Below are 22961 nucleotides of genomic sequence, written 5' to 3'. Positions count from 1 at the left end.
GGCAATTAGGGATGGATAATAAATGCTGCCTAGCCAGCAATGTCCTCATTCCTGTGAATGAATAAAGGAAAAAAAAAAGTGGACATTAGTAGAGAACACCTGCTGATTTCTCAACTAGGTCATGAAGGAAAGAGAGCTCCTTTGACTGCAACCTTGTTAATTTGAGCACGGCTGAAGTACATTAAAATTTGTAAGGAACTTCTTACATGCAGATACAGATTCAAAAATAACAAGTGTGTCATCTACATGTTAGAAATATGCAAGGGTGATTCCACGGAATGCATGTTTCTTATGTGACCCAACAACAATGTTTGCGAGGGCTGGGCCTCAAGAAGAATGCCATGGCAACAACATCTCCATCTGTGGCAAACATGCTCAAAATTAGTTGTAGTATGTTCACCCTAATTGTTTTGCTTCTGTATGGACCTCAAAGGTCTGTGTATAGGAGCACCTTGTGAAACCAGAAGTCAGTGCTGGTCAGTGAATGCTGATTGTTGTGCACGGACTCTCAAAACGTGGCCATGCAACTTAAAGGGAATTCACCAAACCATTTGGTTCATGTACAACAAGTCATAGCTCAGATGAAGTGTGAAGGGACAGCATTTTCATATATGTCTTAGATAGTTTATAATGAGGAAGTGAACTGAGATCATAGCACGTGTATAACTCAGCAATTAATTTGTTCATATACCAGGCAACAAGTATTTTGTTTTAGCTTATAAGCAAGGTAGCCCGTTGGTCCAGAGGATACCAATTTGCCAAACAATGGGGTGGGGGTGGGGATGGGGATGGCGACTATGATCAGATCATTTCTTACTCTATGTATAGTCATGCAAACTCATCAATGTGTCTAAAGTTGCGTTTAGTCCCGAAAAGTGTTTCGTCAATCCTCATTACAGTCAAAGAATGAGATAGCTCAAAAGGTTTGAGCAACAGGTGAATCTACTAGTTTCATGTTGTAACTAAAGAGTAGTAACATGTTTGCCACGAATAGAATGCTACCAAAATGACATTCTGCCTGTTACAAAAAATGAGTAAGTGATATATGAAATTCAGTGCCAGTGTGTGTGTAAGCTGATCGTCTCAATGATTTACACATTGTTTAGGTGTTTTTTTGCAAATTATTCTGCTCAGAGCAAGATGAAAAGCTTTTTCAGTACCAGTAGAGTTCTGTACTGCCAAATTATTTGAATTTGTACTAAATTGACATTTATACATTGTGACTCTAACTTACACTGTGACACTTGACGACTGTGTTATTTATGCCATCAGGTGTCAGGGGGTCTTTTGAATTCCTTTTAGGTCCACACATGGGCTAAAAGTGTGGTTGAATATTCAAACGATTACTTTGACAAGGGAAGGAGCCAAAAGCCTGACTTCTGAAATCCAGTTAGGGTGTTTTAATAGGTTCAAAATGAATTGGCTTTAGCTGTCCTTTCTGCATTTCAGCTTACAGTCCCAAAATGTAAGGCCAATTGAATAATATTACATTCTTTGAATGATAGATGATAAATTCATTAAAACTTGTCTCCTGAGCAGCTGATGGCAATCCTGCCTTGGTTTTATTGATTATAATTCGAACTCCTGTTGAAAGTACCCAAGGTCAGATCTAATACCAGTTAGGGAATATTCTTTGGATATGCTCAGAAATTAAGGATTATTGAAGATATACCTTAAAGCGCTTGCCATTTGTCTTTTTTTAAAATATTTGTTACTTAACTGATTTTTTAAAAGTAAATTTTATACCTCCAGAATAATCCAGTTTTTTAAATCACTGTGATTGACTGTGATCTCTGCAAAGCTTGTGAACATTTCACCGCTGAATAATAAAGTTGTGTACAGAAGTTTGACATGTTACCCACATGCACAGGGGGAAAAGAAGCAATGAAAATTGGGCAATCATTGCTCAGTTTATTCATTTGATTCTGCTACAAAATGACTACATTCCACAGGAGTCTCATCACCAGTACTTGAGAGTTACTACAAAAGTTAACTGAAAATGTTGGTGTGCGCTAGTGTGATTAGCTTTATCTCTTGAATAAAGTCTTTACAGATGCAATACAAGATGGCATACTTTGTAGGTGAATTCGTGAAACCATTTCAGTAGTTATTGAATACTGCATTCGAGTTAGAGTTTTTGTTTCACTATCAGGTTTCAACTTGATAGTTTCATCTGCGTATAACATACTTAATTGACAAGCTAATTAGTCTTGTTACATTTTATTTGTCTAAATGTAATGATGAAAGCTTTGGTTTACCCTCCATTGCAGCTTTGTAAATATGACACAACACCTTTAATAAGGTACTCATTACTGAATATTAGAATCCTAGTCACTAGGCCTGAGAAGTGTACAGTCCCGAACTGACCGCACATTACTTTGCATAGCATTAAGCATTTGACTCTCCCTGCCAAAAGATTTCACAATTGAAGATTGAATTAAGATGCAACTCTCATTTTGAATGCTTCTAATTATAGTGAATGTTATTTCAAATACGTTTGCTAATTTGCATGACAATTTAATGCTTAATATCTACATGTCACCATGAAAAGTATGAAATTTAGCTTAGTGATGATACTCCCATTCTAGAAAATGATGTTTCTTAACAGCTTTAAAAAGAATAGCTCACATTTATGTAGCAACTTCCACAGCCTCTGGATATCTCAAACAGAAATATGATCATAATCCGATAACGCATTTTTATAATACTTGAGAGATAAATATTGGCCAGGGCACCAGTGATCCTTCCTACTGTTCTTCGACAGTGCGTCTTGGGATCTTCTATGCCCACTTAATGGAGCAGATGCACCCATGGCCTAACATGTCATCCTCAGTGCAAGTATTTAGCATTCCCTCAGTTCTGCACTGCAATGTTAGTCTAAACTTTTGAGCTCACGTGTGGTGCCAGACTAAATATAAAGCCATTCGGACTCCGTGTTAATTAGGTTTCTGTCCCCACTGATGCTGACAGACCTGCTGAGTTTCTCCAACTTTTGCTGTTTATTTTAGATTCCCAGCATCTGCAGTATTTTGCTTTCATTCAAACATGTATATATGTTTTGCCTAGATGTTGAAGGTGGAACTGCCGTTTCTTATATGCACATTAATGACTTGGACTTGGGGGTTACGTGATTTCAAAATTTGTGGATAAAAGTTTGAAATGTAATGAGCTGTGAGATCGATGAAAAGTTGAAGAGGATGTAGGCTGGTGGAGTGAGGGAAAATATGTTGGATGAAATTTAATGTATTGAAGAGTGAGCTGATGTATTTTGGTAGGAAGGGCCAGGCGAGGTGATATAAAGAGGTTGCAGGAACATCAATACCAGAGCACAGATCATTGCACATAGTCAAGGAGATTGTGGAAAGTACTTCAAAAGGCATACAGAGCCTGGGCGTTACATTTAAGGCACAGTTGAATGGCATGTATGTTACTCTGAAACACTGGTTCAAATTCAGCTGTGCAGATCATTCCTCACATGGTGGTGTCTGGTACACGTGCAGATGCATTCCAGTCGCTTGTCATGGCCAGCTAACATCACCGGCAGCAACAGTACATGCATGAGGACCGTTTTGGTGTTGTGTATAATCAATCCAGCTGAAAATAAGTTGAAACTCCTCATAGAAGGCTTTTAATGTAATAAAAGGTAGTTTTAATGCCTGTTTACAGCACTATAATATCTCACGTTCAGACAAAGTTCAGATTTGAATATTGAATTGATTTTTTTCTAGCAATGGTGTAGCACAGTATGAATTACAAATACCTGACCTGGTCCTGTTAGTGCTAATGAACATGCATACTGTTATCAATTTTTTGGAATGATTTTCAGAACAGCAATTAACTAGATAATGAAAATTCATTTTAAACTTAAATGTGTCTATTGTACCCAGGAATTATTATCCATTTCAATATTGTTACATTTGCATCTTCTGGGCACTGCCAGAATATATTTAATGGATGTAAAGTGCAGTGTCATGTTAAGGAGGGCTTAAAGACCCATAGAGACTAATATCCAAATCAAATAATATGAATTAGAAGGTTTAGACTTTTTCCAGTTTATCATTTTCCATGTTCCCTTGAAAAGTTAGTAATATTTTCTTTTATAATTACGTTGTGAGTGTTTTTGTCTTATATTCCTGCGTGTTATATTTGTTTTAATGGCCTTTTTCTAGTAGACTAGCTGTGATTATCTAAATCCATTATCATCACTGAATATGTTGGTCAAATATTATTATTTTAAGCCGAAAAGAAAAGCCATAATCCCAAATATAATATGCTTCTTCAAAAATAGGACATGCACTAAAACCGCAAGTGGCCTCAATTTTTACTTCATTTTTGGATGGACTGAAGAAATTTTACATTACTAAGGTACGTTCATTTTTTTAAGCATAAGTATTGAAGTCATATAAATCATCACACTGCTTCTGTCAAAATTGTTATGATATTTGTAAATTGCATTCATGAAGAGCAGTTTATGGTGATTCAGGGTGCCAGCTTTTATCCATAGTTGACCATGTTGAAAGGAAATGATTTGATTTCAGTCCAAATTGTATCTTTACCTGATTTCCCCCCAAAAAATCCCTCCTTTTAAATACATTGGCCTAGGTTTGTGTCGATGTGGTTTATATGGACTTCCAAAAGATACTTGGTAGAATGGCACACAACAGACCTAAGCAAAATTCAGACTAGTGGAATAAAAGGTGTAGGAGCAACACGAGCACAAAATTGGCAGACTGACAGGAAGCACAATTGTTTTCAGATTGAAGTACGGTTTACAGTGGCATATTCTGGGGTGGGTATTGAGACCACTCTGACTTCTGAAATGTCAATGACTTGGCTTTTGGCATAATTTCGAAATTTCACTTTCAAAAATGATACAACACTTGGGTGTGCTATGAACAATGAGAATAGTGTGGAATTTCAAAAGTACATTAAGTTGATGGTGTGGCAAGTGGCATATTAAGTTTATTGTGGAAAAATATGAAGTGATTCACTTTGATAGAATACAGGAAGACTAGATAAATGAAAGTGTGTGGTTCTCAACGGGTGAAGGAGTAGAACGTCTTAGGTGAACTTGTGCATAAATTATTGAAGGTCCTAGAGCGGGTTGACAGCATGATTCATTGTCCATACACATCACGGACCTCCTCCTTTATCCGTGTCGCAAATAATAATGTGTATGGTGTGTGTATGGTGTATTTGGATTTTCAGAAGTCTTTTGAGAAGGTCCGACAGTGGATACCAGTAAAAAGAACTAGAGCACGTGGGATTGCGGATGTATGCTATTAAGGATAGAGAATTGGTTAACTTACAGAAAGTCAAGTAGGAATAAACAGATCATCTCAGGTCACAGGCTGTTACAGGTGGCCCAAGAATCAGTGCTTGATCCACAGCTATTCACTGTATATAAATAAATGATTTGGGTGTGTGGTTCAGTTATAGTATTTCCAACCTTTTTTGATGGCATCAAGCTAGATGAGAACTCAAGATGTGAGAAGGATGCATGGAGGCTTCAAAATGATTTACACAGGTTTAAGTGAATGAACTAGAACAGTGAAGATAGAATATCAAGTGAATTGAGAAATTATTACTTTGATTTTTGTTTAAAAAGAAGCCGAATTTTTTTTTCATGATGAGAGATTGGGTAGTGTGAATGTCCAAAAGAATGTGGGCAATCGTTGTTCATTAGTCACTAAATGTAAAGATACAGATGCAGCATGTCGTGCAAAACCTAACTGGAATCGCTAAGGATTTTGAGTTCAGGAGTCATGATGTCTGTCTGCAGCTGCATAACACCTTGATGAGACTTCAACTGGAGTATTGCATATAGTTTTGGTCCCTTAGTTAAGGAGGCATGTACCTGCCACAGAGTGAGTGCGATAGAGGTTCCTCAGATAGCCGTCGCTTGCAAATCCCTCTTTAGTTTGTATAACTTTAAACACTGTATCCTAATCAAAGCAGCCTTAACCTAGTTGTGCAAAGCCTCAAATACCACAGATAAAATGCGTGCTTTCCAAACTGTTATTTTGACTTCTAAATATGCGTGAATCCATTTTAAGTGTATTCCAAAGAATAGATGAAAAATAATTGTTCAACAGCAATATTTTTCTGCTAAAGATGCTGAATCCTTTTAAAGCTGTAAACTGTAACTATAAATTACCAGAAGTAAACAATACAAATTATTCAGATTTTAATTAATATTTTTCGAGAAGTTTTTGGTTTACAAGATGTGTAATCATATCCAGTAGATGAAACTGAGAACATGAGATTCTATTTGTCATCAGGATCTGTAACCTTGCAAATCCCTTCTGAGTTGTGACTCGAATGCATAGTTCCCTTTGTCACCCTCCCTGGGTTTAAAATCCTGCGTCTTCCATCCTAACAGTACTTATGGCGTAACTACATGACTCAAGCTGCAGCAGTTCAAGAAGGTGGCTCCCCACCATCATCTTAGAGGCTGCAGGGGATGGCCAACAATGACTGGCCATTCAAGTAACACCCACGTGCCCACAAACTGATGAAAAAGAAATCCAACCCCAGACAGATAAAAGGGGGTGAAACTGGGCAAACAGTTCCAAGTAGCTGATTGTGTTACTATATTTCAGGTATACTTTCAAACATCTTCAGCATGATGGAGAAACTCCGAGGGTAATATCTTGGCATTTCTGTCATATTACTCTTAATCCAAAATTATCCTGTTGACCAAAAAAAAATTGCAAGGGCAATAATTAATGAAGTTTCTTATGTTTAGAAAGTTTAGAAAGGAAAAGATTTTGCCAGAATATACTGGCAGCATTTTTTATTTAAAGCTCAAGAACAGAAGTTTCACTTGTTCAATTGAGTTGAAACCACTCGGAGAATTCCGAACCTGAACTGCATAAACTTGTTTCCAGCTCTGACTGACATCTACCTGACAATGTGGAAAATTGTCCAGCTATACCCTGTACCTGAAAAGCAGGACAGATCCAACCCGGCCAATTACCGCATCATCAGTTTCTCCTTGATCATCATTAAAATGATGAAAGGTGTCATCAACTGTATTATCTAGCAGCTCCTGCTCAAGAATAACCTATTCAGTGAATTGGATTGAAATTAGCTTTATTCTCTCACATATTCAACTGTTGTGAAAAGTTTACAAGTTACCACTTATGGCACCATTTTAGGTACAAAGTACGTAGGATTTTTCCCCACAGATTCTTCACATCAAGTTCTTAGGTGAGACAAAACTAGAAAAATTAAGAAATAAATAGTCCAGCATTACAGATCATAGGAATATGTTAGAAAAAATAGAGAAATAAAAAGTTGAGATCAAGCCTTCCAACCTAGTCCATGCCAGCACCTTGTCTCGAGGCTAGAGGTGCACGCTCGGCCATGCCAATTCGCAAGACTGTATGCTAGGCCAGGAGGATACCATGCCAGGCCGCCAAGAGATCACCATGCTGGGTTGAGAGGGTGCTGCACTGGATCAGCGCTGAAGTCAGGAGTTCAGGATATTGCCAAGAAGAAAGAGGAGGAAGATAAACACAAAAGAGAAAAAATAACAACAGAAAAAAGAAACAGCTGAGTTCCGGCTGAAGCGTCCTATTCCACCACCATCTTAAAAGTAATGCCCATTTTGGCTTCCACCAGGACTACTCAGCTCCTAACTTCATTACAGCCTTTATTCAAACATGGAGAAAGAGCTGAATTCCAGAAATGAGGTGAGAATGACAGCCATTGACATGAAAGCTGTATGTGACTGGATATGGTATTAAGGAACCCTACAATAACTGGAATCATCGGGAATTGGGGCAAACTTTCTGATTGTTGTTATCATACCCTGCGCAGAGGAAGACGGCTGTGATTGTTGGAAGTGAGTCATCTCAGTTCTGGAACATCACTGCAGGTGTTCCTCGGGGCAATGTCCTAGGCCCAACCATCTTCAGCTGCTTCATCAATGACTTTCCCTCCAACATAAGGTCATAAGTGGGGATGTTTGCTGGTGACTGCTGAATGTTCACCACCATTTGTGACTCGTTGGATACTGAAGGAATCAGTGTTTAGACGCAACAAGACCTGGACAATATCCAGGTTTGGACTAACAATGTTACTTGCCACTTCATGCTGCACAAATGCCAGGCAATGACCATCTCCAGTAATAGAGGATCTGACCGCCACCCCATGATGTATTACAATGACTGAATCCCTTGTTACCAACATCCTGCGGGTTACCATTGATCAGCGATTCAACTGAACCATACAGTGGCACAAGAGCAAGTCAGAGGTTAAGAATACCGCAGTGGGTGACTTTCCACCTGACTCTCCAAAGACTGTTCACAATCGACAAGGCAAATCTCATGTGTGTGAGGGAGTATTGTCCTTTTGCCTGGATTCATGGAGCACCAACAACACCGTCCAGGACATAGCAGCGCACTTGATTGGCACTTTGCCACCAATGCCCAGTAGCAGCACTATTATTTACAAGAGGCACTGCAGATATTCACCAAAACTCCTTAGACCACACCTTTCAAACCTACGGCCACTTCCACCTAGAATGAACATAAACATATATTGTTGGAAAAGCTTCACAAGTCTGGCTGTTGAGCGAAATCAAAGTTAATGTTTCAAGTCTGGTGACCAAGGGAGGGTGTAAGGAGTAATCGATAGGTGATGTCCTCCTTCTAAAGACCGTACTTTCTTTAGAGCTTAGAAGACTGAGGGGGTATCTTATAGAAGAGTATAAGATCGTGAGAAGCATGGAAAGGGTGAATGCACTCAGTGGCCTTTTCCTAGAGTTGGGAAATCAAGGAGTATAGGGTGTCAGTTTAAGGTAAGGGGGGACAAATTACATGGGAACCTGAGGGGCAAATTTTTTTAAATTGAGGGCGGTATGCATTTATGGAATGAGCTGCCAGTGGAAGTGGTTGAGGTGGGTACATTAACAACACTTAAAAGACATTTGGATGAACACGTGGGTAGGAAAGGTTTAGAAGGATATGGGCCAAATGCAGGGAAGGAGGGATAGCGTGGATGGACATTTTGGGAGACATGGACCAGTTTGGGCCAAAAGGTCTGACTTGGCGCTGTAGGACTCTGTGATTCTCTCACTGTAAACCCTCCAACTCTGGCAAAATTCTTGTAAAGCTTTTTTGATCCTTTTCAAGTCCCGCAGCATCTTTCCTGTAGCAGGGATTCCAAAAGTGGCCTAACTAATGTACAAGATAATAAAATGCGAGGCTGGATGAACACAGCAGGCCAAGCAGCATCTCAGGAGCACAAAAGCTGACGTTTCGGGCCTAGACCCTTCATCAGAGAGGGAGATGGGGAGAGGGAACTGGAATAAACAGGGAGAGAGGGGGAGGCGGACCGAAGATGGAGAGTAAAGAAGATAGGTGGAGAGAGTATAGGTGGGGAGGTAGGGAGGGGATAGGTCAGTCCAGGGAAGACGGACAGGTCAAGGAGTTGGGATGAGGTTAGTAGGTGGATGGGGGTGCGGCTTGGGGTGGGAGGAAGGGATGGGTGAGAGGAAGAACCGGTTAGGGAGGCAGAGACAGGTTGGACTGGTTTTGGGATGCAGTGGGTGGGGGGGGGGGGAAGAGCTGGGCTGCTTGTGTGGTGCAGTGGGGGGAGGGGACGAACTGGGCTGGTTTAGGGATGCAGTAGGGGAAGGGGAGATTTTGAAACTGGTGAAGTCCACATTGATACCATTAGGCTGCAGGGTTCCCAGGCGGAATATGAGTTGCTGTTCCTGCAACCTTCGGGTGGCATCATTGTGGCAGTGCAGGAGGCCCATGATGGACATGTCCTCTAGAGAATCCAAGTTCTTCAAGGACCGCAGCTTTCCCCCCACAGTGATCGAGAACGCCCTTGACTGCGTCTCCCGTATTTCCCGCAACACATCCCTCACACCCCTTCCCCGCCACCACCGCCCTAAGAGGATTCCCCTCGTTCTCACACACCACCCTACCAACCTCCGGATACAACGCATCATCCTCCGACACTTCCGCCATTTACAATCCGACCCCACCACCCAAGACATTTTTCCATCCCCACCCCTGTCTGCTTTCCGGAGAGACCACTCTCTCCGTGACTCCCTTGTTCGCTCCACACTGCCCTCCAACCCCACCACACCCGGCACCTTCCCCTGCAACCGCAGGAAATGCTACACTTGCCCCCACACCTCCTCCGTCACCCCTATCCCAGGCCCCAAGATGACATTCCACATTAAGCAGAGGTTCACCTGCACATCTGCCAATATGGTATACTGCATCCACTGTACCCGGTGTGACTTCCTCTACATTGGGGAAACCAAGCGGAGGCTTGGAGACCACTTTGCAGAACACCTCCGCTCAGTTTGCAACAAACAACTGCACCTCCCAGTCGCAAAAAGAAACCCCTCTCACCTAACTAATGTACAGATTGCCGCAACATGACCTTGCAATTCCTAGACTCAGTGCACTGACTTTTAAAGGCAAGCGTACCAAACGTTGTCTTTACTACACAGTGTGTGGAGCTGGAGGAACTTCTCAGGCCAGGCAGCATCAGAGGAATAGGAAAGTTGACGTTTTGAGTTGGGACCCTTCTCCAGAAAAATATATTTTCTGAAGAAGGATCCTGACCTGAAATGTCAACTTTCTTTTTCCCCTAATGGTGCCTGGTCTGCTGTGTTCCTCCAGCTCTGCGCTTTGTTATCTCTGACTGCAGTTCTTGCTCTCTCTGCTGCCTTGTCTATCCCGTTTACCTGCAATTCTGCTTTCAAGGAGCTACAAACCTGCACTGCAGGGTCTTTGTTCAGCAACACTCCCAGGACCTTACTATTAAGTGTATAAGTCCTGTCCTGACTTGCGCTACCAAAATGCAACGCCTCGTACTTATTGAAATTATACTCCATCTGCCAGCCCTTGGCCTATTTGCTCAAATGATCAAGGTCCCAAGGTACCTGTACTCTACACGTGTGTAATAATGTATTGCCAGTAGTATGTGGAAATGTGTTTAGAAGAAGGATATGAGCGATAGTGTGTTGTATTTTTTTATAGGTTTCATGATCTTGGTCTAATAATGCAAAACTTTTTTTCATTACCTAGGTGTGTGTACTCAGTATGTTGTACTGTTTGATCTCTTATTTTGATCCTGCTTTCTGCAGATCAAGTTCTAGCTTTTGTCTGAAAGGTTATTTAAGTTCAATTGAGTGGTTAATTCTTGGTTTCTGTGTTTGCATTGTTCCTCATGATTGTCATTGACATTGTAAAGACCCTGCTACATACTGCTACGATTTGTGTGTGAATTTGAAAGGCGATTAGAAGGGGAAGTGTGTAGAGTTAAACTGTACAGGGTGTGGGGCAAAGTTTTCTGCACAATATTGTTTTAAGAATGTGTGCAATGAACAGCAATATAACCAGAACATACAAATTATACATTTAAAATATTTTTATGGTTCTATTTAGGTAAAAGAAATCAATTATGGCTGAAGGTGGTCCAAACTTGAAAATATTGGGTGAACAATGTAATTATGGACTGTATATTTGTCTTGTTTCTAATTCTCAAGAAGTGAGGTACACATTCAATATGATCTCTGTGTTGACCACCAACCCTTCCCCCGCCCCCATCAAAAAAATGGTCAGCACATTGGCTTTTGTTCATGTTTATAATGCCTAATGCTTTTTTTCATGTGTTAATTTTTGTGGGATGTGGGCATTGCTGGCTGGCCAGCCTTTCTTGCCTATCCCCCATTGCCCTTGAGAAGGTGGTGGTGAGCTGCCTTTTTGAACCACTGCCATCCTCCTGCTGTGGGCTGACCCACAGTGCTACGAGGGAGGGAATTCTGGGATTTTGACCCAGTGAAAGTGAGGGAGGGGTGATATATTTTCAACTCAGGATGGTGAGTGACTTGGAGGTGATGGTGTTCCCATATATCAGCTGCCTTTGTCCTTCTAAATGGAACTGGTTGTGTGTTTGGAAGGTGTTGTCTGAGGATCTTTGGTGAATTTCTGCACTGCATCTTGTAAAGAGTACACACTGCTGCTACTGAGCATCGGCAGTGGAGGGAGTGAATGCTTGTGGATGTAGTGCCAGTCAAGTGGGCTGCTTTGTCCTCGATGGTGTCAAGCTGCTTGAGTGTTAGGGCTGCACCCATCCAGGCAATTGGAGAGTATTCTAACATACTCCTGACTTGTGCCTTGTAGATGGTGGACAGGCGTTGAGGAGTCAGGAGGTGAGTTACCTGCTGCAGTATTCCCAGCTTCTGGTCTACTCTTGTAGCCACTCTGTTAATGTAGTGAGTCCAGTTGAGTTTCTGGTCAATGGTAACCTCCAGGATGTTGATAATGGGGGATTCAGTGATGGTAACACCATTAAATGTCGAAGGGCGGTGGTTAGATTGTCTCTAATTGGTGATGGCTATAGCCTGGCATTTTTATGTTGTGAATGTCACTTGCCACTTGTCAGCCCAAGGCTGGATACTGTCCAGATCTTGTTGCATTTGAACACAGACTGCTTCAGTAGCTGAGGAGTCACGAATGGTGCTGAACACTGCAATAATCGGCGAGCATCCTCAATTCTGGCCTTACGATGGAGAGATAGTCTAGTCCATGGAATAATCTTCCTGACTGCAATTAAACTGCAACATTCTTAATTCTAGGCAGTGATATTCTCCTGAAGTAGGTTCCAAGGTATGCCTTTGAAACTTCATGCTGGGAGGTTTGATTTTAAACGCTTTAAAGGAACTCCTCAAAGTGCCGTTGGAACCTGATGGTTATTCTAAGCTGCATTTGATTAAATTATTCAAATGTAAACATTTAAAATGTCTCTGGTTTGAGATACAACATCCACACACCTTCAAGTTCTGTTTAATATTCTCATACTTTTATTTCCACAGTTCAAGGGATTTGATCCCAATGAGTTATGCGTAGCTACCCTACTTTTTGAAGGTAGCAGAGAAAAGGTGCTTCAACAGGAAAAGCATGTTTATGATATTGCTGCTAAAGTTGGGTAAGACTTGGAAAAAAAATCTACACTATATAGTGAGTTACAAAAATGACTTTTCAAATTCCAATTGCTTAAGTTATAGTTAGACATTCCTACCAGTAAGACATTAAAATCCTAATATAATGGTTAGCATCAATGTAAAGTTGTCATTATTTATGATCTTTAGATAGAGAATAAAATGTAACTGTTAAAGCCTTCCACCATCACTCCATTAGGGATTTCTGCAATGCATTTTGGTCCTGAATATTTTGATTTTTGTGATTTTTTTTAAACAAAGTGATGGGAGCAGGAGTACGCCATAAGTCCCCTTGAGCCTGTTCATTGATCCAGCAGGTCATGGCTGATCTAATGTTGAACTTGACTGAATTTTCTGGCCTCTTCCCTATAACCAATTTTGCGACAGTTTGAGAGTCTGTGTTAGCCTTAAATATATGTTCAATGGCCTATCCTCCAGCTTTCGGGATTGAAAAGTCCAAAAAGTCGCTACTTTTGAAGAAAAAGACCCTCTTTATCTCTATCTTGGCAGCACGGTGGCTCAGTGGTTAGCACTGCAGCCTCACAGCACCAGGCATCCGGGTTCATTTCCAGCCTTGGGTAACTGTCTGTGCGGAGTTTGCACATTCTCCCCATGTTTGCGTGGGTTTTCTCTGGGTGCTCCAGTTTCCTTCCACAGTCCAAAGTTGTGCAGGCTAGGTGGCTCAGCCTTGCTAAATTGCCCATAGTGTTCAGGGGTGTGAGGGTTATAGGGGGATGGGTCTGGGTGGGATGCTCCAAGGGACGGTGTGGACTTGTTGGGCCGAAGGGCCTGTTTCCGCACTGTAGGGAATCTAATCTAAATAGGTGCTCATTGCCACATCATTACAAAACTCAACTTAATGAACCTTCTCCACATGCCTCTGCCATGTGTTTGTCTCTCCTTATGTAGGGACCGAAACTGTACATAGTACTCGTGTGTGGCATTGGTAAAGCCCTGTATAGATAAGAATTCCCTACTTTGATATTCCATGTCCCTTGCATTAAAAGCAAACTAACTGTTTGCCTTCCTAATTAGTTGCTGTACCTGCATCTTTACTTGGTCATTTGTGAATGTGGACATCCAAATGCCTCGAACTAAATCATTCTATTTACTCAAAATACAAATAATATTTGGCTTCTCTATTCCGAGAAATTTTTAAATTTATACTTTACCAGCATTTCCTAACTTTAACACCATTTTACCAATTTTATGCCCTTCCCACAACTTCCTTTCTCTCCCTACCTTTATATTGAGACCAAATTTGGCTGCAGTACATTTGATCCCATCATCCACGTCATTAAAGTGGATTGTAAATAATTGACGTACCAGAACCGATCCCTATGTTACAGTTTATCCATGAGAAAATGACCCATTTGTTCCGACACTGTTCCTACACTAAGATCTTTCTTTTGACCAACTGCGAAATTACACAATGTACGCTTTTTCTTCAAAGTGAATCCATCTTTAACTTCCTTAGTTAACCAATGGTTATTCATCTTCTTTAGAGGCTTTCTTTTTTACTGAAATGTATCTTTGAAAATTACACTGTTTTATGATACTTACCCAGTTCTTATTCTATGCTGGTATATTATCCCTGCCATTATGATTTAGGCTTGTACAGCAGTAACTTAAGTGGTATCTTATCAAGTGTCTTTTGGAAATCCAAATACGCTACATCTGGTTCCTATTTATCCACCCTGCTGCTTGCATCCTCAGAGAATCCTAATATATTTCTAGTTCATTCAATCAAACTATATTACCTGAATTCCCTGCTTCTATGTCCTGTCTGATGGATTCCATCATTTTTTCAATGATGGGCTAACTGACCTAGAACTTCCTGCTTTTGATCTCCCTTCTTTCTTAAGTGGGGTGTTGCATTTGCTTTTCCAATCCACGTCTTTCCAGAATGTAGAACTTCTGGCTGATTACAGCAATGGATCTACCCTAAGATTTGACCAGACCTTCAGGTCAATGGGATGTGTCGACCTTGAGTTTATTCAATCTGCCATGTATTTTCTTCTCATTGTACTGATTGTACTGACTGTTTCTCTTTTGCCACTTTTTAAAATTATTGTTTGTATGTTTTTAGTTTCTTTTCTGTGGTGTAAAATATAAAACATTTGTTCAGTCTCCACGTTCTCTTATAACCCAGTATTAATTCCCCAGAGTTGTCCTCTGAGGGACCAGTATTTTACTTTGTTACATTTTTTAAAATTTACTTGTCGAATCTCTTAATTTCTTGCTTTTCTATTTCTTGCTAGTTTACTGTATTTCCTCCCTTGCATTGTTTAGTTGTCCTTGGCTTTCTAAGATCTTTGTTTTTCTTTGACCAACTGTGAAATTTCACTGTGTGCTTTATCTTCCATCTGAATCAATCTTTAACTTGCTTAGTTAACCAAGGCTATTTGGCCTTCTTTAGAGGCTTTCTTTTTTATTGAAATGTATCTTTGAGAATGATGAATTATTGTCTTAAATGCCTGTCCAAATGTATCTGCCATAATCAACCATTCTTTCTGTCTATTTTAACCTTAACTCTGTCTTTATACTTTGTTATTTCAGATTAAGGCAATAGTTTTAGACTCCAGTTTCTCACCCTCAAACTGAATGCAAAATTCACCATGTTATGATCATTCTTCTCTAGAAGGTCTAATAGGTCTTCTGTTAATCTTGCCTCATTACACGGTACAGATGTAAAATAGCGTGCCTCCCCTGTTTGTTCCGCGATGTACAATTCTAAGAAACTGTCCTGAATGGTTCTGGGAACCCATCCTCTACAATATCTTCAATGCATTGATTCTTCAATCTGAATGAAGATTAATGTTACTATGTCTGTTCCAGTGGCTTTTCTTTAACAAGCACCCCATGGTATCTTAATTTATGTACTGTAGTGTAGCTACTTCTGGATGGCCTGTAGACAAACTCTCACCAGTGCCGTCTTTCCCTCGCCTTTGTGTATCTTCACCCAAAATAGCTTTCTTTTCAGCTGAGGTAATTTATCACTATTGCTCTGACCTTGTCTTTTATTGTCAGAGCAACTCCACCTCCTTATCCATTTTAACTGTTCTCCCAAAATGTCATGCATTTCTGAATAGTTTAGCTCCTAGTTGTGGTGACCTTGCAGCCACATCACCCTTATTACAAGCAATCTTAAATTTCAGCTTATCTTGTTATAAATTTTACTGCTGTCAGTTAAAACTCCTTTATTTCTGTGTTCTTAGCCTTCTGTCTTCCAATTACATTTGCTGGCACATTTATCCTTGTGTATTATTTCTTACCCTATCATATCCTGGTTATCCAATCTACACTATTGCCTTGTCCTTTCTCTTGAAGTTTCTATATTCTTACCTCACCCAAACATATTAAATCCCTGCCTTGCCCATGCCCATTATGCAGTCTGATGCTTATCCGCTGATTTTACTTAATTCACCAGGATGCTGGTCGCAGCAAGGTGAACATAAAACCCATTCCATCAGAAGATCGATCTCTCTTTCTCAATATTGGTGCTGGGCCCCATGAATTAAAACCCATTTCTCAAATTTCAAGTTGTACATTTACTCTTTGACCTTTGTTCATGGCTTAGTTGGTGTTCTAGTGATTATTACTTCATGATGTTGCTTTCTAATTTAACCCATAGCTCGTACTGCCCCTCTGCATTTCCTCCCTCTAAGTTTTATACATGTCTTAAATACTCATATGGAATCAGACAAGTGGATCTTTTTCCTCTTGTCAGTTCCTGCCCAAACCCCAGAGAAAATGTTCTTCATTTGGTACCAGGCAGGCAACACAGACTTCAAGCTTCACACTTGGCTGCACACCAATAGTTCCCTATTATTGTTACGTTGCGTTTACTCATAAAGCTTGAGTGGCCCTTGCACTACAGATGATGTGGCCAGTTTGCTTGTCCTCCTTGCAGTCTCATTTTTTTTTCACACAAGCTGCAAGAACCTCATATCTGTTAAGATGATGCAAACTGTGAGATTACGCCATTGCTACATCTTGGATCCCAGTACTCGCCTCATGAGTAGTCAGATCTTTCATTGTCCCAACCACAACCATATTTGGAGTATTTTAACATACCGTGGTGCCTGTTTCCTGGAATAAAGTGCCCAGGATGCTTTCTGTGTCCTTGATGCATCAGTGTCTGAAGCTTAGGCGCCAGCTTATCAACTCTTAAACTCAAATTGTTTGAGGTGCTGCTGCTTAATGCAGATGTGGTTGTGGTTAACACTTGTTACTTGTTCCCATATGCAAGAGCAGTAGCCTATACCCCTCCCAACCTTATTACTTTATATGAAATTTCACTGCCAATTTGTTTTTGAACTTGATTTTAACCTTGTTTGATTACACATAGATGCTCACAGTTTCCACTATAAGGTAGCATCCAATCCTAATCTATTCCTTTACATTTAGGTTTATTATTTATATATCAAACAGCATTTCTAAACCCATTTCCACCAATTTTATTGCACTCTGGTGAAGTTTGTACTTTGGTGAAGCTACTCGGTGTTAACCTTCTTATTAATTAACTTACTATTGCACTTAGCCCAATTGGGATTTTTAATTCCCCGGCAATGCGCAAGATTGTTACTCACTCTGTCCTTCAGTTCATTCTGAATGGTTGATGATTCTTGGTAGATGATGAAAGCCTGCACAAGATATTTTTTCAGTTAACAAATGAGCATGAAAATTAGGTATGCATGTTTCTAAATGTAAAAGAAAAGAAAACCTGTAAATTCCAATTTTGTTCAGTCTCAAATCGTTGTGGACTATTGTGCATCAACTAGCACTATGTTTTCATTTTTAAAAGTCTTCCAGCAGTTGTATTGTCAGCACACAAATGTTAAGTGTGGAAAAACTGAACTCAGTGCATGTATTTTGACCTGCAGAAACAGTGCTGATCACTGTCCTCATTAAAATAGTAAATTTATCAAACATGCCAGTAAATAACATTTTGGATTTCTGTGAACGGTTGCTTTGTCTCTGCTAAGGTGAATATGTTTGATTATAGAGGCCTGGCTGCTGGAGAAGATAATGGACAACGGGGCTACATGCTGACATTTGTTATTGCTTATATTCGGGTATGTTGCTCATGATGTATTAAATTTCCAGTTTCATTTCTAATTTAGTAACTGGTATGCATTTTCCATCTTGCACGACATCTTGAAGAATTTGAGGGAAAATTGAAAATTTGTGCAGCTGCAAGTTGTAAACCTGATGAAAGCATTCAACACAAAACCATTATTAACATGTTTCTAGACAACATTTAGCTGCCCCTGTTAATTTTAAACTTTTTTTTAAACTTAATCCAAATCCTCTCAATTCTGTAACTATTGTTTGTATTCAATGTAATGAAAAAGTTGAAGTTTCTGTTGTAGCTAGCAGCTGGGTGGTAATTTCTATTTGTGATCAAGTGATAATTTTATTTTAGATTGACGTGAATGCTCTACATAGTGCCAAGACTGAGATTTAGTTTGCATTATTGGTTGAAACATTGATCATAGAAAGAGTGGCATTTGACTTTTCCATGTGATACCAGACTTACTGAGAGCTGATCACTGAAAGCAAAAGCATCACACTTCCCTTACCAGAAGAATGTGTTCATTGGGAATGTGTGAGCAAGCTGTGGACTTCACTGTAAGGAACCCTCTCTTCATCTTATCCTCAATTCAGAGCGCCAGTTAACATCATGCGTGTTATGCTGTGGTGCTGTGCTCTGATTACAGAGGTGAAAGATTGATTCTATAATATACTTGGCAGTACAATCAGCAGAATTCCTAGTCAGGGCGTCTTTACCTGCTGGGAGATTTCAGTTACACTATACATATGGGTCAGGAGTCAAGGCCCTCCTGTCTCAGACAGCATGGCTTACAAAAGATAAATGAGAACAGACAGAGACTACCTGAGCTTTGGTACTGGGGCCTTTGTCTTACTAATATCTTTTGAAGCAAACCAGGTCAACAGTGGCCCTGGGCACATCTGAGATCAGAACATTAGCATCACCTGGAGTTGATCACGTGGTAGCGAGTTTTGAGAAGATTTGTAGCTCAGGTTGAGGTTCTGGATGTGAGATTGTTCGCTGAGCTGGAAGGTTCGTTTTCAGACGTTTCGTCACCATTCTAGGTAACATCATCAGTGAGCCTCCGATGAAGCGCTGGTGTTCTGTCCCGCTTGCTGTCCCGTGGTGTCACTCCAAATAGTATTCTTAACAGAGTTACCAACAGTGTTATTATGATTCAGGTCATTCAGGGTTTGTGTCTGAGCAAAGATGCATACTTTAAGTTTTTTCTTTCAAAGCACCAGTGCCATCCTCGTATCAAGACCAGTTGCAGACTCCCTCATGTATATAAAATGTTGAGTTTAAGCATTACTTACATTTATAGTTAACTGGCCATTGGGTCTAGGTCACCTGGGCATTCATAACTCTACAAAAACAAGCAAGATATAATGAGGGCAGACATTGATATTGACAACTGAGTGATGGTGTGACTGCAGGAAGATGACTGTTTGGAAGGGCATTGGAAGAGGTAAGCAGAAACTGAAAGCTCAGCCGACCCAAAAGGAGGGCCGGAGAAAAGTGTGTCCAACAAAGCATGCAACTTCTCAGCAATCTGCATTCCCCTTCAAGGTCCGAGTGGGGCATTTGAGCCAAACCAGGCACTGCTTATTGTAATGTATGGTACAAACCATTGTCGTATTATGTGGAAAACTGCCAGTTTTTATTTCTCACAGTAGCAAATGGAATAGCATGCCTCATATTGTGATTTTTAAAAATTTATATTTTAGATTAAGATTACTCTTTATTGTAGGAAATAATCTTTTTAACATTGTACTGCATATTTTTTAGGACTTGGGTATGGACTATTACATCATTGGAGAATCATTTGAAACCTCTGTTCCTTGGGACCGGTAAAATAAATTCTTATAAACAATTATTAAGAAACATTTTTTTTACTCTGGTGCTGTAGCATTTATATCTGGATTAAATAGGTAATCTTCTCTATAGTTGAAATTTCTAGCTTGTGCACCTCTGCCATAGTTTGTTTATTTTTTAAAAAACTTGCATCACCACAGGCATCTGTTTATGTTGTAAACAGTCAGAAGTCGCAGTAAGTTGTACTTCATCTGACGAAGGAGAAGCACTCGGAAAGCTTGTAAAGGTTTCACCACCAGGAAGGCTGGTGGGAGTTGAGATTATGTTTTAATTAATGGAAGCCATTCTTGCAAAATGGACTCTGTCCACAGTATTTTAAGCAATAAGTTGTGTAAATGGCTCAGTTCCCCAGTGACCTACAGTAAGATCATATTCAGAAGACCATCAATCAAATTTAGTTACCAAAGGTTGGTAAACTTAGATCCATGTATAGATGCTAATTGCAAGTTATCCACACTTAGTAGTTTTTCTTTAATGTGCTAGTGAGTTCTGTTTTGGTTGGCGCCATCAAAAGTAATTTATTTCGTATCTCGTACATTTGTTGAAGCAGTTATTTTTATTTCGAGCTATACTTGGAAATATTCCAAGTTTTAATCTGACTCGGTTACTATCATTCTTGGTTGGGAGTCAGATGCCGTTTGGGTTTTAAACCTACAATGGACTTTAATATACTGCGTACTGACATTTCCATTCAGTACTCAAATATTGTTCCAGGGTATTGGTTCTAGTGTTCCGCATGAGATACCATTATTGGCTCAGGTGGACATAAAAACTCCTGTGGCACTACAGAGAAATAGGGAGTGTTCTCTCAGTCCCCACCAGTACTTGTTCCTTAAGCAACAAGTGATGGTTTTGTAAAGCAAAGCTTGTATTTGTGGAGCTTTGGCGCATGTGCACTAGTTGTCACATTTGCTTGCGTAACAATGAACTTCAAGATTATTTGGAGAATTTGCCAAGTGCTGTATAAATACAAAGATTCTGACTCAACGTCTAAGGGAGGGGAAAAAAAATCACTTCACCTTTCTCTTTAAATTTGATTTTTTTTTTAGTATTAGATGTAGGTCTTGACGCACATGGTCTGATAGATGTAATCTAATTTGGCTGACTTTCTCATAATCTGGAGAATTCCTAAAGTTTAATAATAGAATTCATGCCCTTTAAAATTGAATTATCCGTGTCTACTTGTATTTGCTGAAGTTATTTAGTTAAGATCTAGCAATCATATTTTTACAGTTGGTTTATAATAACATTGAAAAGTTGTGTTGTGGAATAAAAGTGGAAAATTATGCAATATGAACTCATTGGCATCTAAAATGCATTTAAGAACTTATTTAAGTGCACATCCTGACTGAATAACAGTAGGTTGATGACAAAAAGTAAGGATAAATTCTTTTACTAGCTGACTTTTAAGGGAAGCAATGGTATGGTATTATTGCTTGACTGTTAATCCTGAGATTCAGTTAGTAGTTTGGGGGCCAGGGTTCAAATCCCTCTGTGGGATTGAATTTGATAATTAATGTTAAAAAAAATCTGGAACTACAATTCTAATAGTAATCATGTGGTTGTTGGGGAAAAATTGTTGATTCGCCAATAATCTTTTCTTTTGGGAAGGAAACTGTTGACCTTACCAGGTACGTCCTACATGTGATTCTGGACCCTTGACTCGTTTTGTGTTCTCAGCAATCAGGGATGAGAAATAAGTGATGATTCAGTCAGCAATGGTCACATCCCATGAATGATCCCATGTCTAATATATAGAAAAGTACCCAAGTGAGCTTCTGTGCCCTAATTGCACCTTAGCCATCATAGTGACTCAGTTTATGTCTTCAAGTTTCTTGGCTGTAAATTCCTGTGATTCCAGCCTTCTCCTGAAATTGCAACATGTTTGGCTAATACAAATATAAACTCAAAGAAAGTTGAATTTATTCAAGTTTGCATGACTGCATCCAATTATTCACTACTCTTTCACCCTACAAGACCTTAATCTTCAGTGCCTCTGTATACAATACAAGGCATCAAGTCGTAATCTTGATTATTCAGCATCGTGCAATCATGCGGATTGGCAAGGATGACAAATATTTAATTAAAGAATGTAAAATATGTTGCTGAATTAGTTGAATGTAAAATTAATATACTTGGTGTACAATATTTTCATTTATAAAAAATTGCTCATTGCTGGTACTTTTCATATTATAGCAAAACTCGTTCTGAAATCAATTTTTAAACAGCATTGTATTAGCATGTGTTTTTAGCAAACAATTCCCTACTGTAAATAGGCCCAACATTTTATTCTGTTTTTTAGGGTGATTGATCTCTGCAGGAATGTGAAGGAGAAACTAGTGAGAGAATGTAAAGAAAGAGGTGTTCAATTTCCTCCCCTTGCTACATGCAGGTAAATGATTTTTAAAATTTTGTTCTCAAAATGGTCACTTGTAATTTTTCGTATTTAGAACATCCAGGTCTTCTTACAATTCTTTTACCTGTTGGCTGTGAGATTGTATCTTATTTTTTTCTGGGAATAACTTGCTGGCTAACACTTTTTCAATTGACCATTCTGAATAATAATTTTGAAATGCAATTATTAATCCTTGATAACTTATTTCTCAAGTACTTATTGGGCAGCTAGGCCATATATATGTGAAAATCTTGATGGCAGAGAAAGAGAGACTGTTTGTTTCTCAATTTTCTTAAGCTTGGTTCTGAACAGACATTTGTAGATTATTAGTTCAGAACAATTTATTCATTATCTTGCATTGCAAAACTATTTTGGGAATTAAGGTTTACCAATAAATAACTTAAACGCTCAAAGTAGCTTTAATTCACAGTTAAATTGTAAGGAGCTCTCAGAACACAGGAGCAGAAGTAGGCTGCTGGTCCATCAAGTCTGTTCTTGATAAAATGATGTCTAATAGTAGTCTCAGCTCCACTTTGCCACCTGCCACTCCCCCAAACCCCATCCTCCCACCCCCATAACCCTTGACTTCCACATCAATCAAATAAGTAACTCTGCCTTGGAAAAAAAATCTATTACCCACCCAGTACTTTCTAAAGGTG

At 39.6% G+C, this 22961-nt stretch overlaps 1 protein-coding gene across 1 annotated transcript in view; it reads left to right on the top strand.

The window, feature by feature from the left end:
• The window catches only part of agps (alkylglycerone phosphate synthase), a 130049-nt gene that overhangs the window by 86820 nt on the left and 20268 nt on the right, over nt 1-22961 (top strand). The window contains exons 13-17 of the mRNA XM_048534268.2: nt 4289-4365; nt 12851-12963; nt 17985-18054; nt 19821-19882; nt 22210-22299. Coding sequence (XP_048390225.1) covers nt 4289-4365; nt 12851-12963; nt 17985-18054; nt 19821-19882; nt 22210-22299 — 412 coding nt within the window. The remainder of the gene's footprint in view (nt 1-4288; nt 4366-12850; nt 12964-17984; nt 18055-19820; nt 19883-22209; nt 22300-22961) is intronic.

This window comes from Stegostoma tigrinum, chromosome 7, assembly GCF_030684315.1.
Source record: "Stegostoma tigrinum isolate sSteTig4 chromosome 7, sSteTig4.hap1, whole genome shotgun sequence".
Classification (NCBI taxonomy): Eukaryota; Metazoa; Chordata; class Chondrichthyes; order Orectolobiformes; family Stegostomatidae; genus Stegostoma; species Stegostoma tigrinum.
The sequence above is the reverse complement of the archived record's forward strand: the minus strand, read 5'-3'. Positions and strand labels throughout refer to the sequence as shown.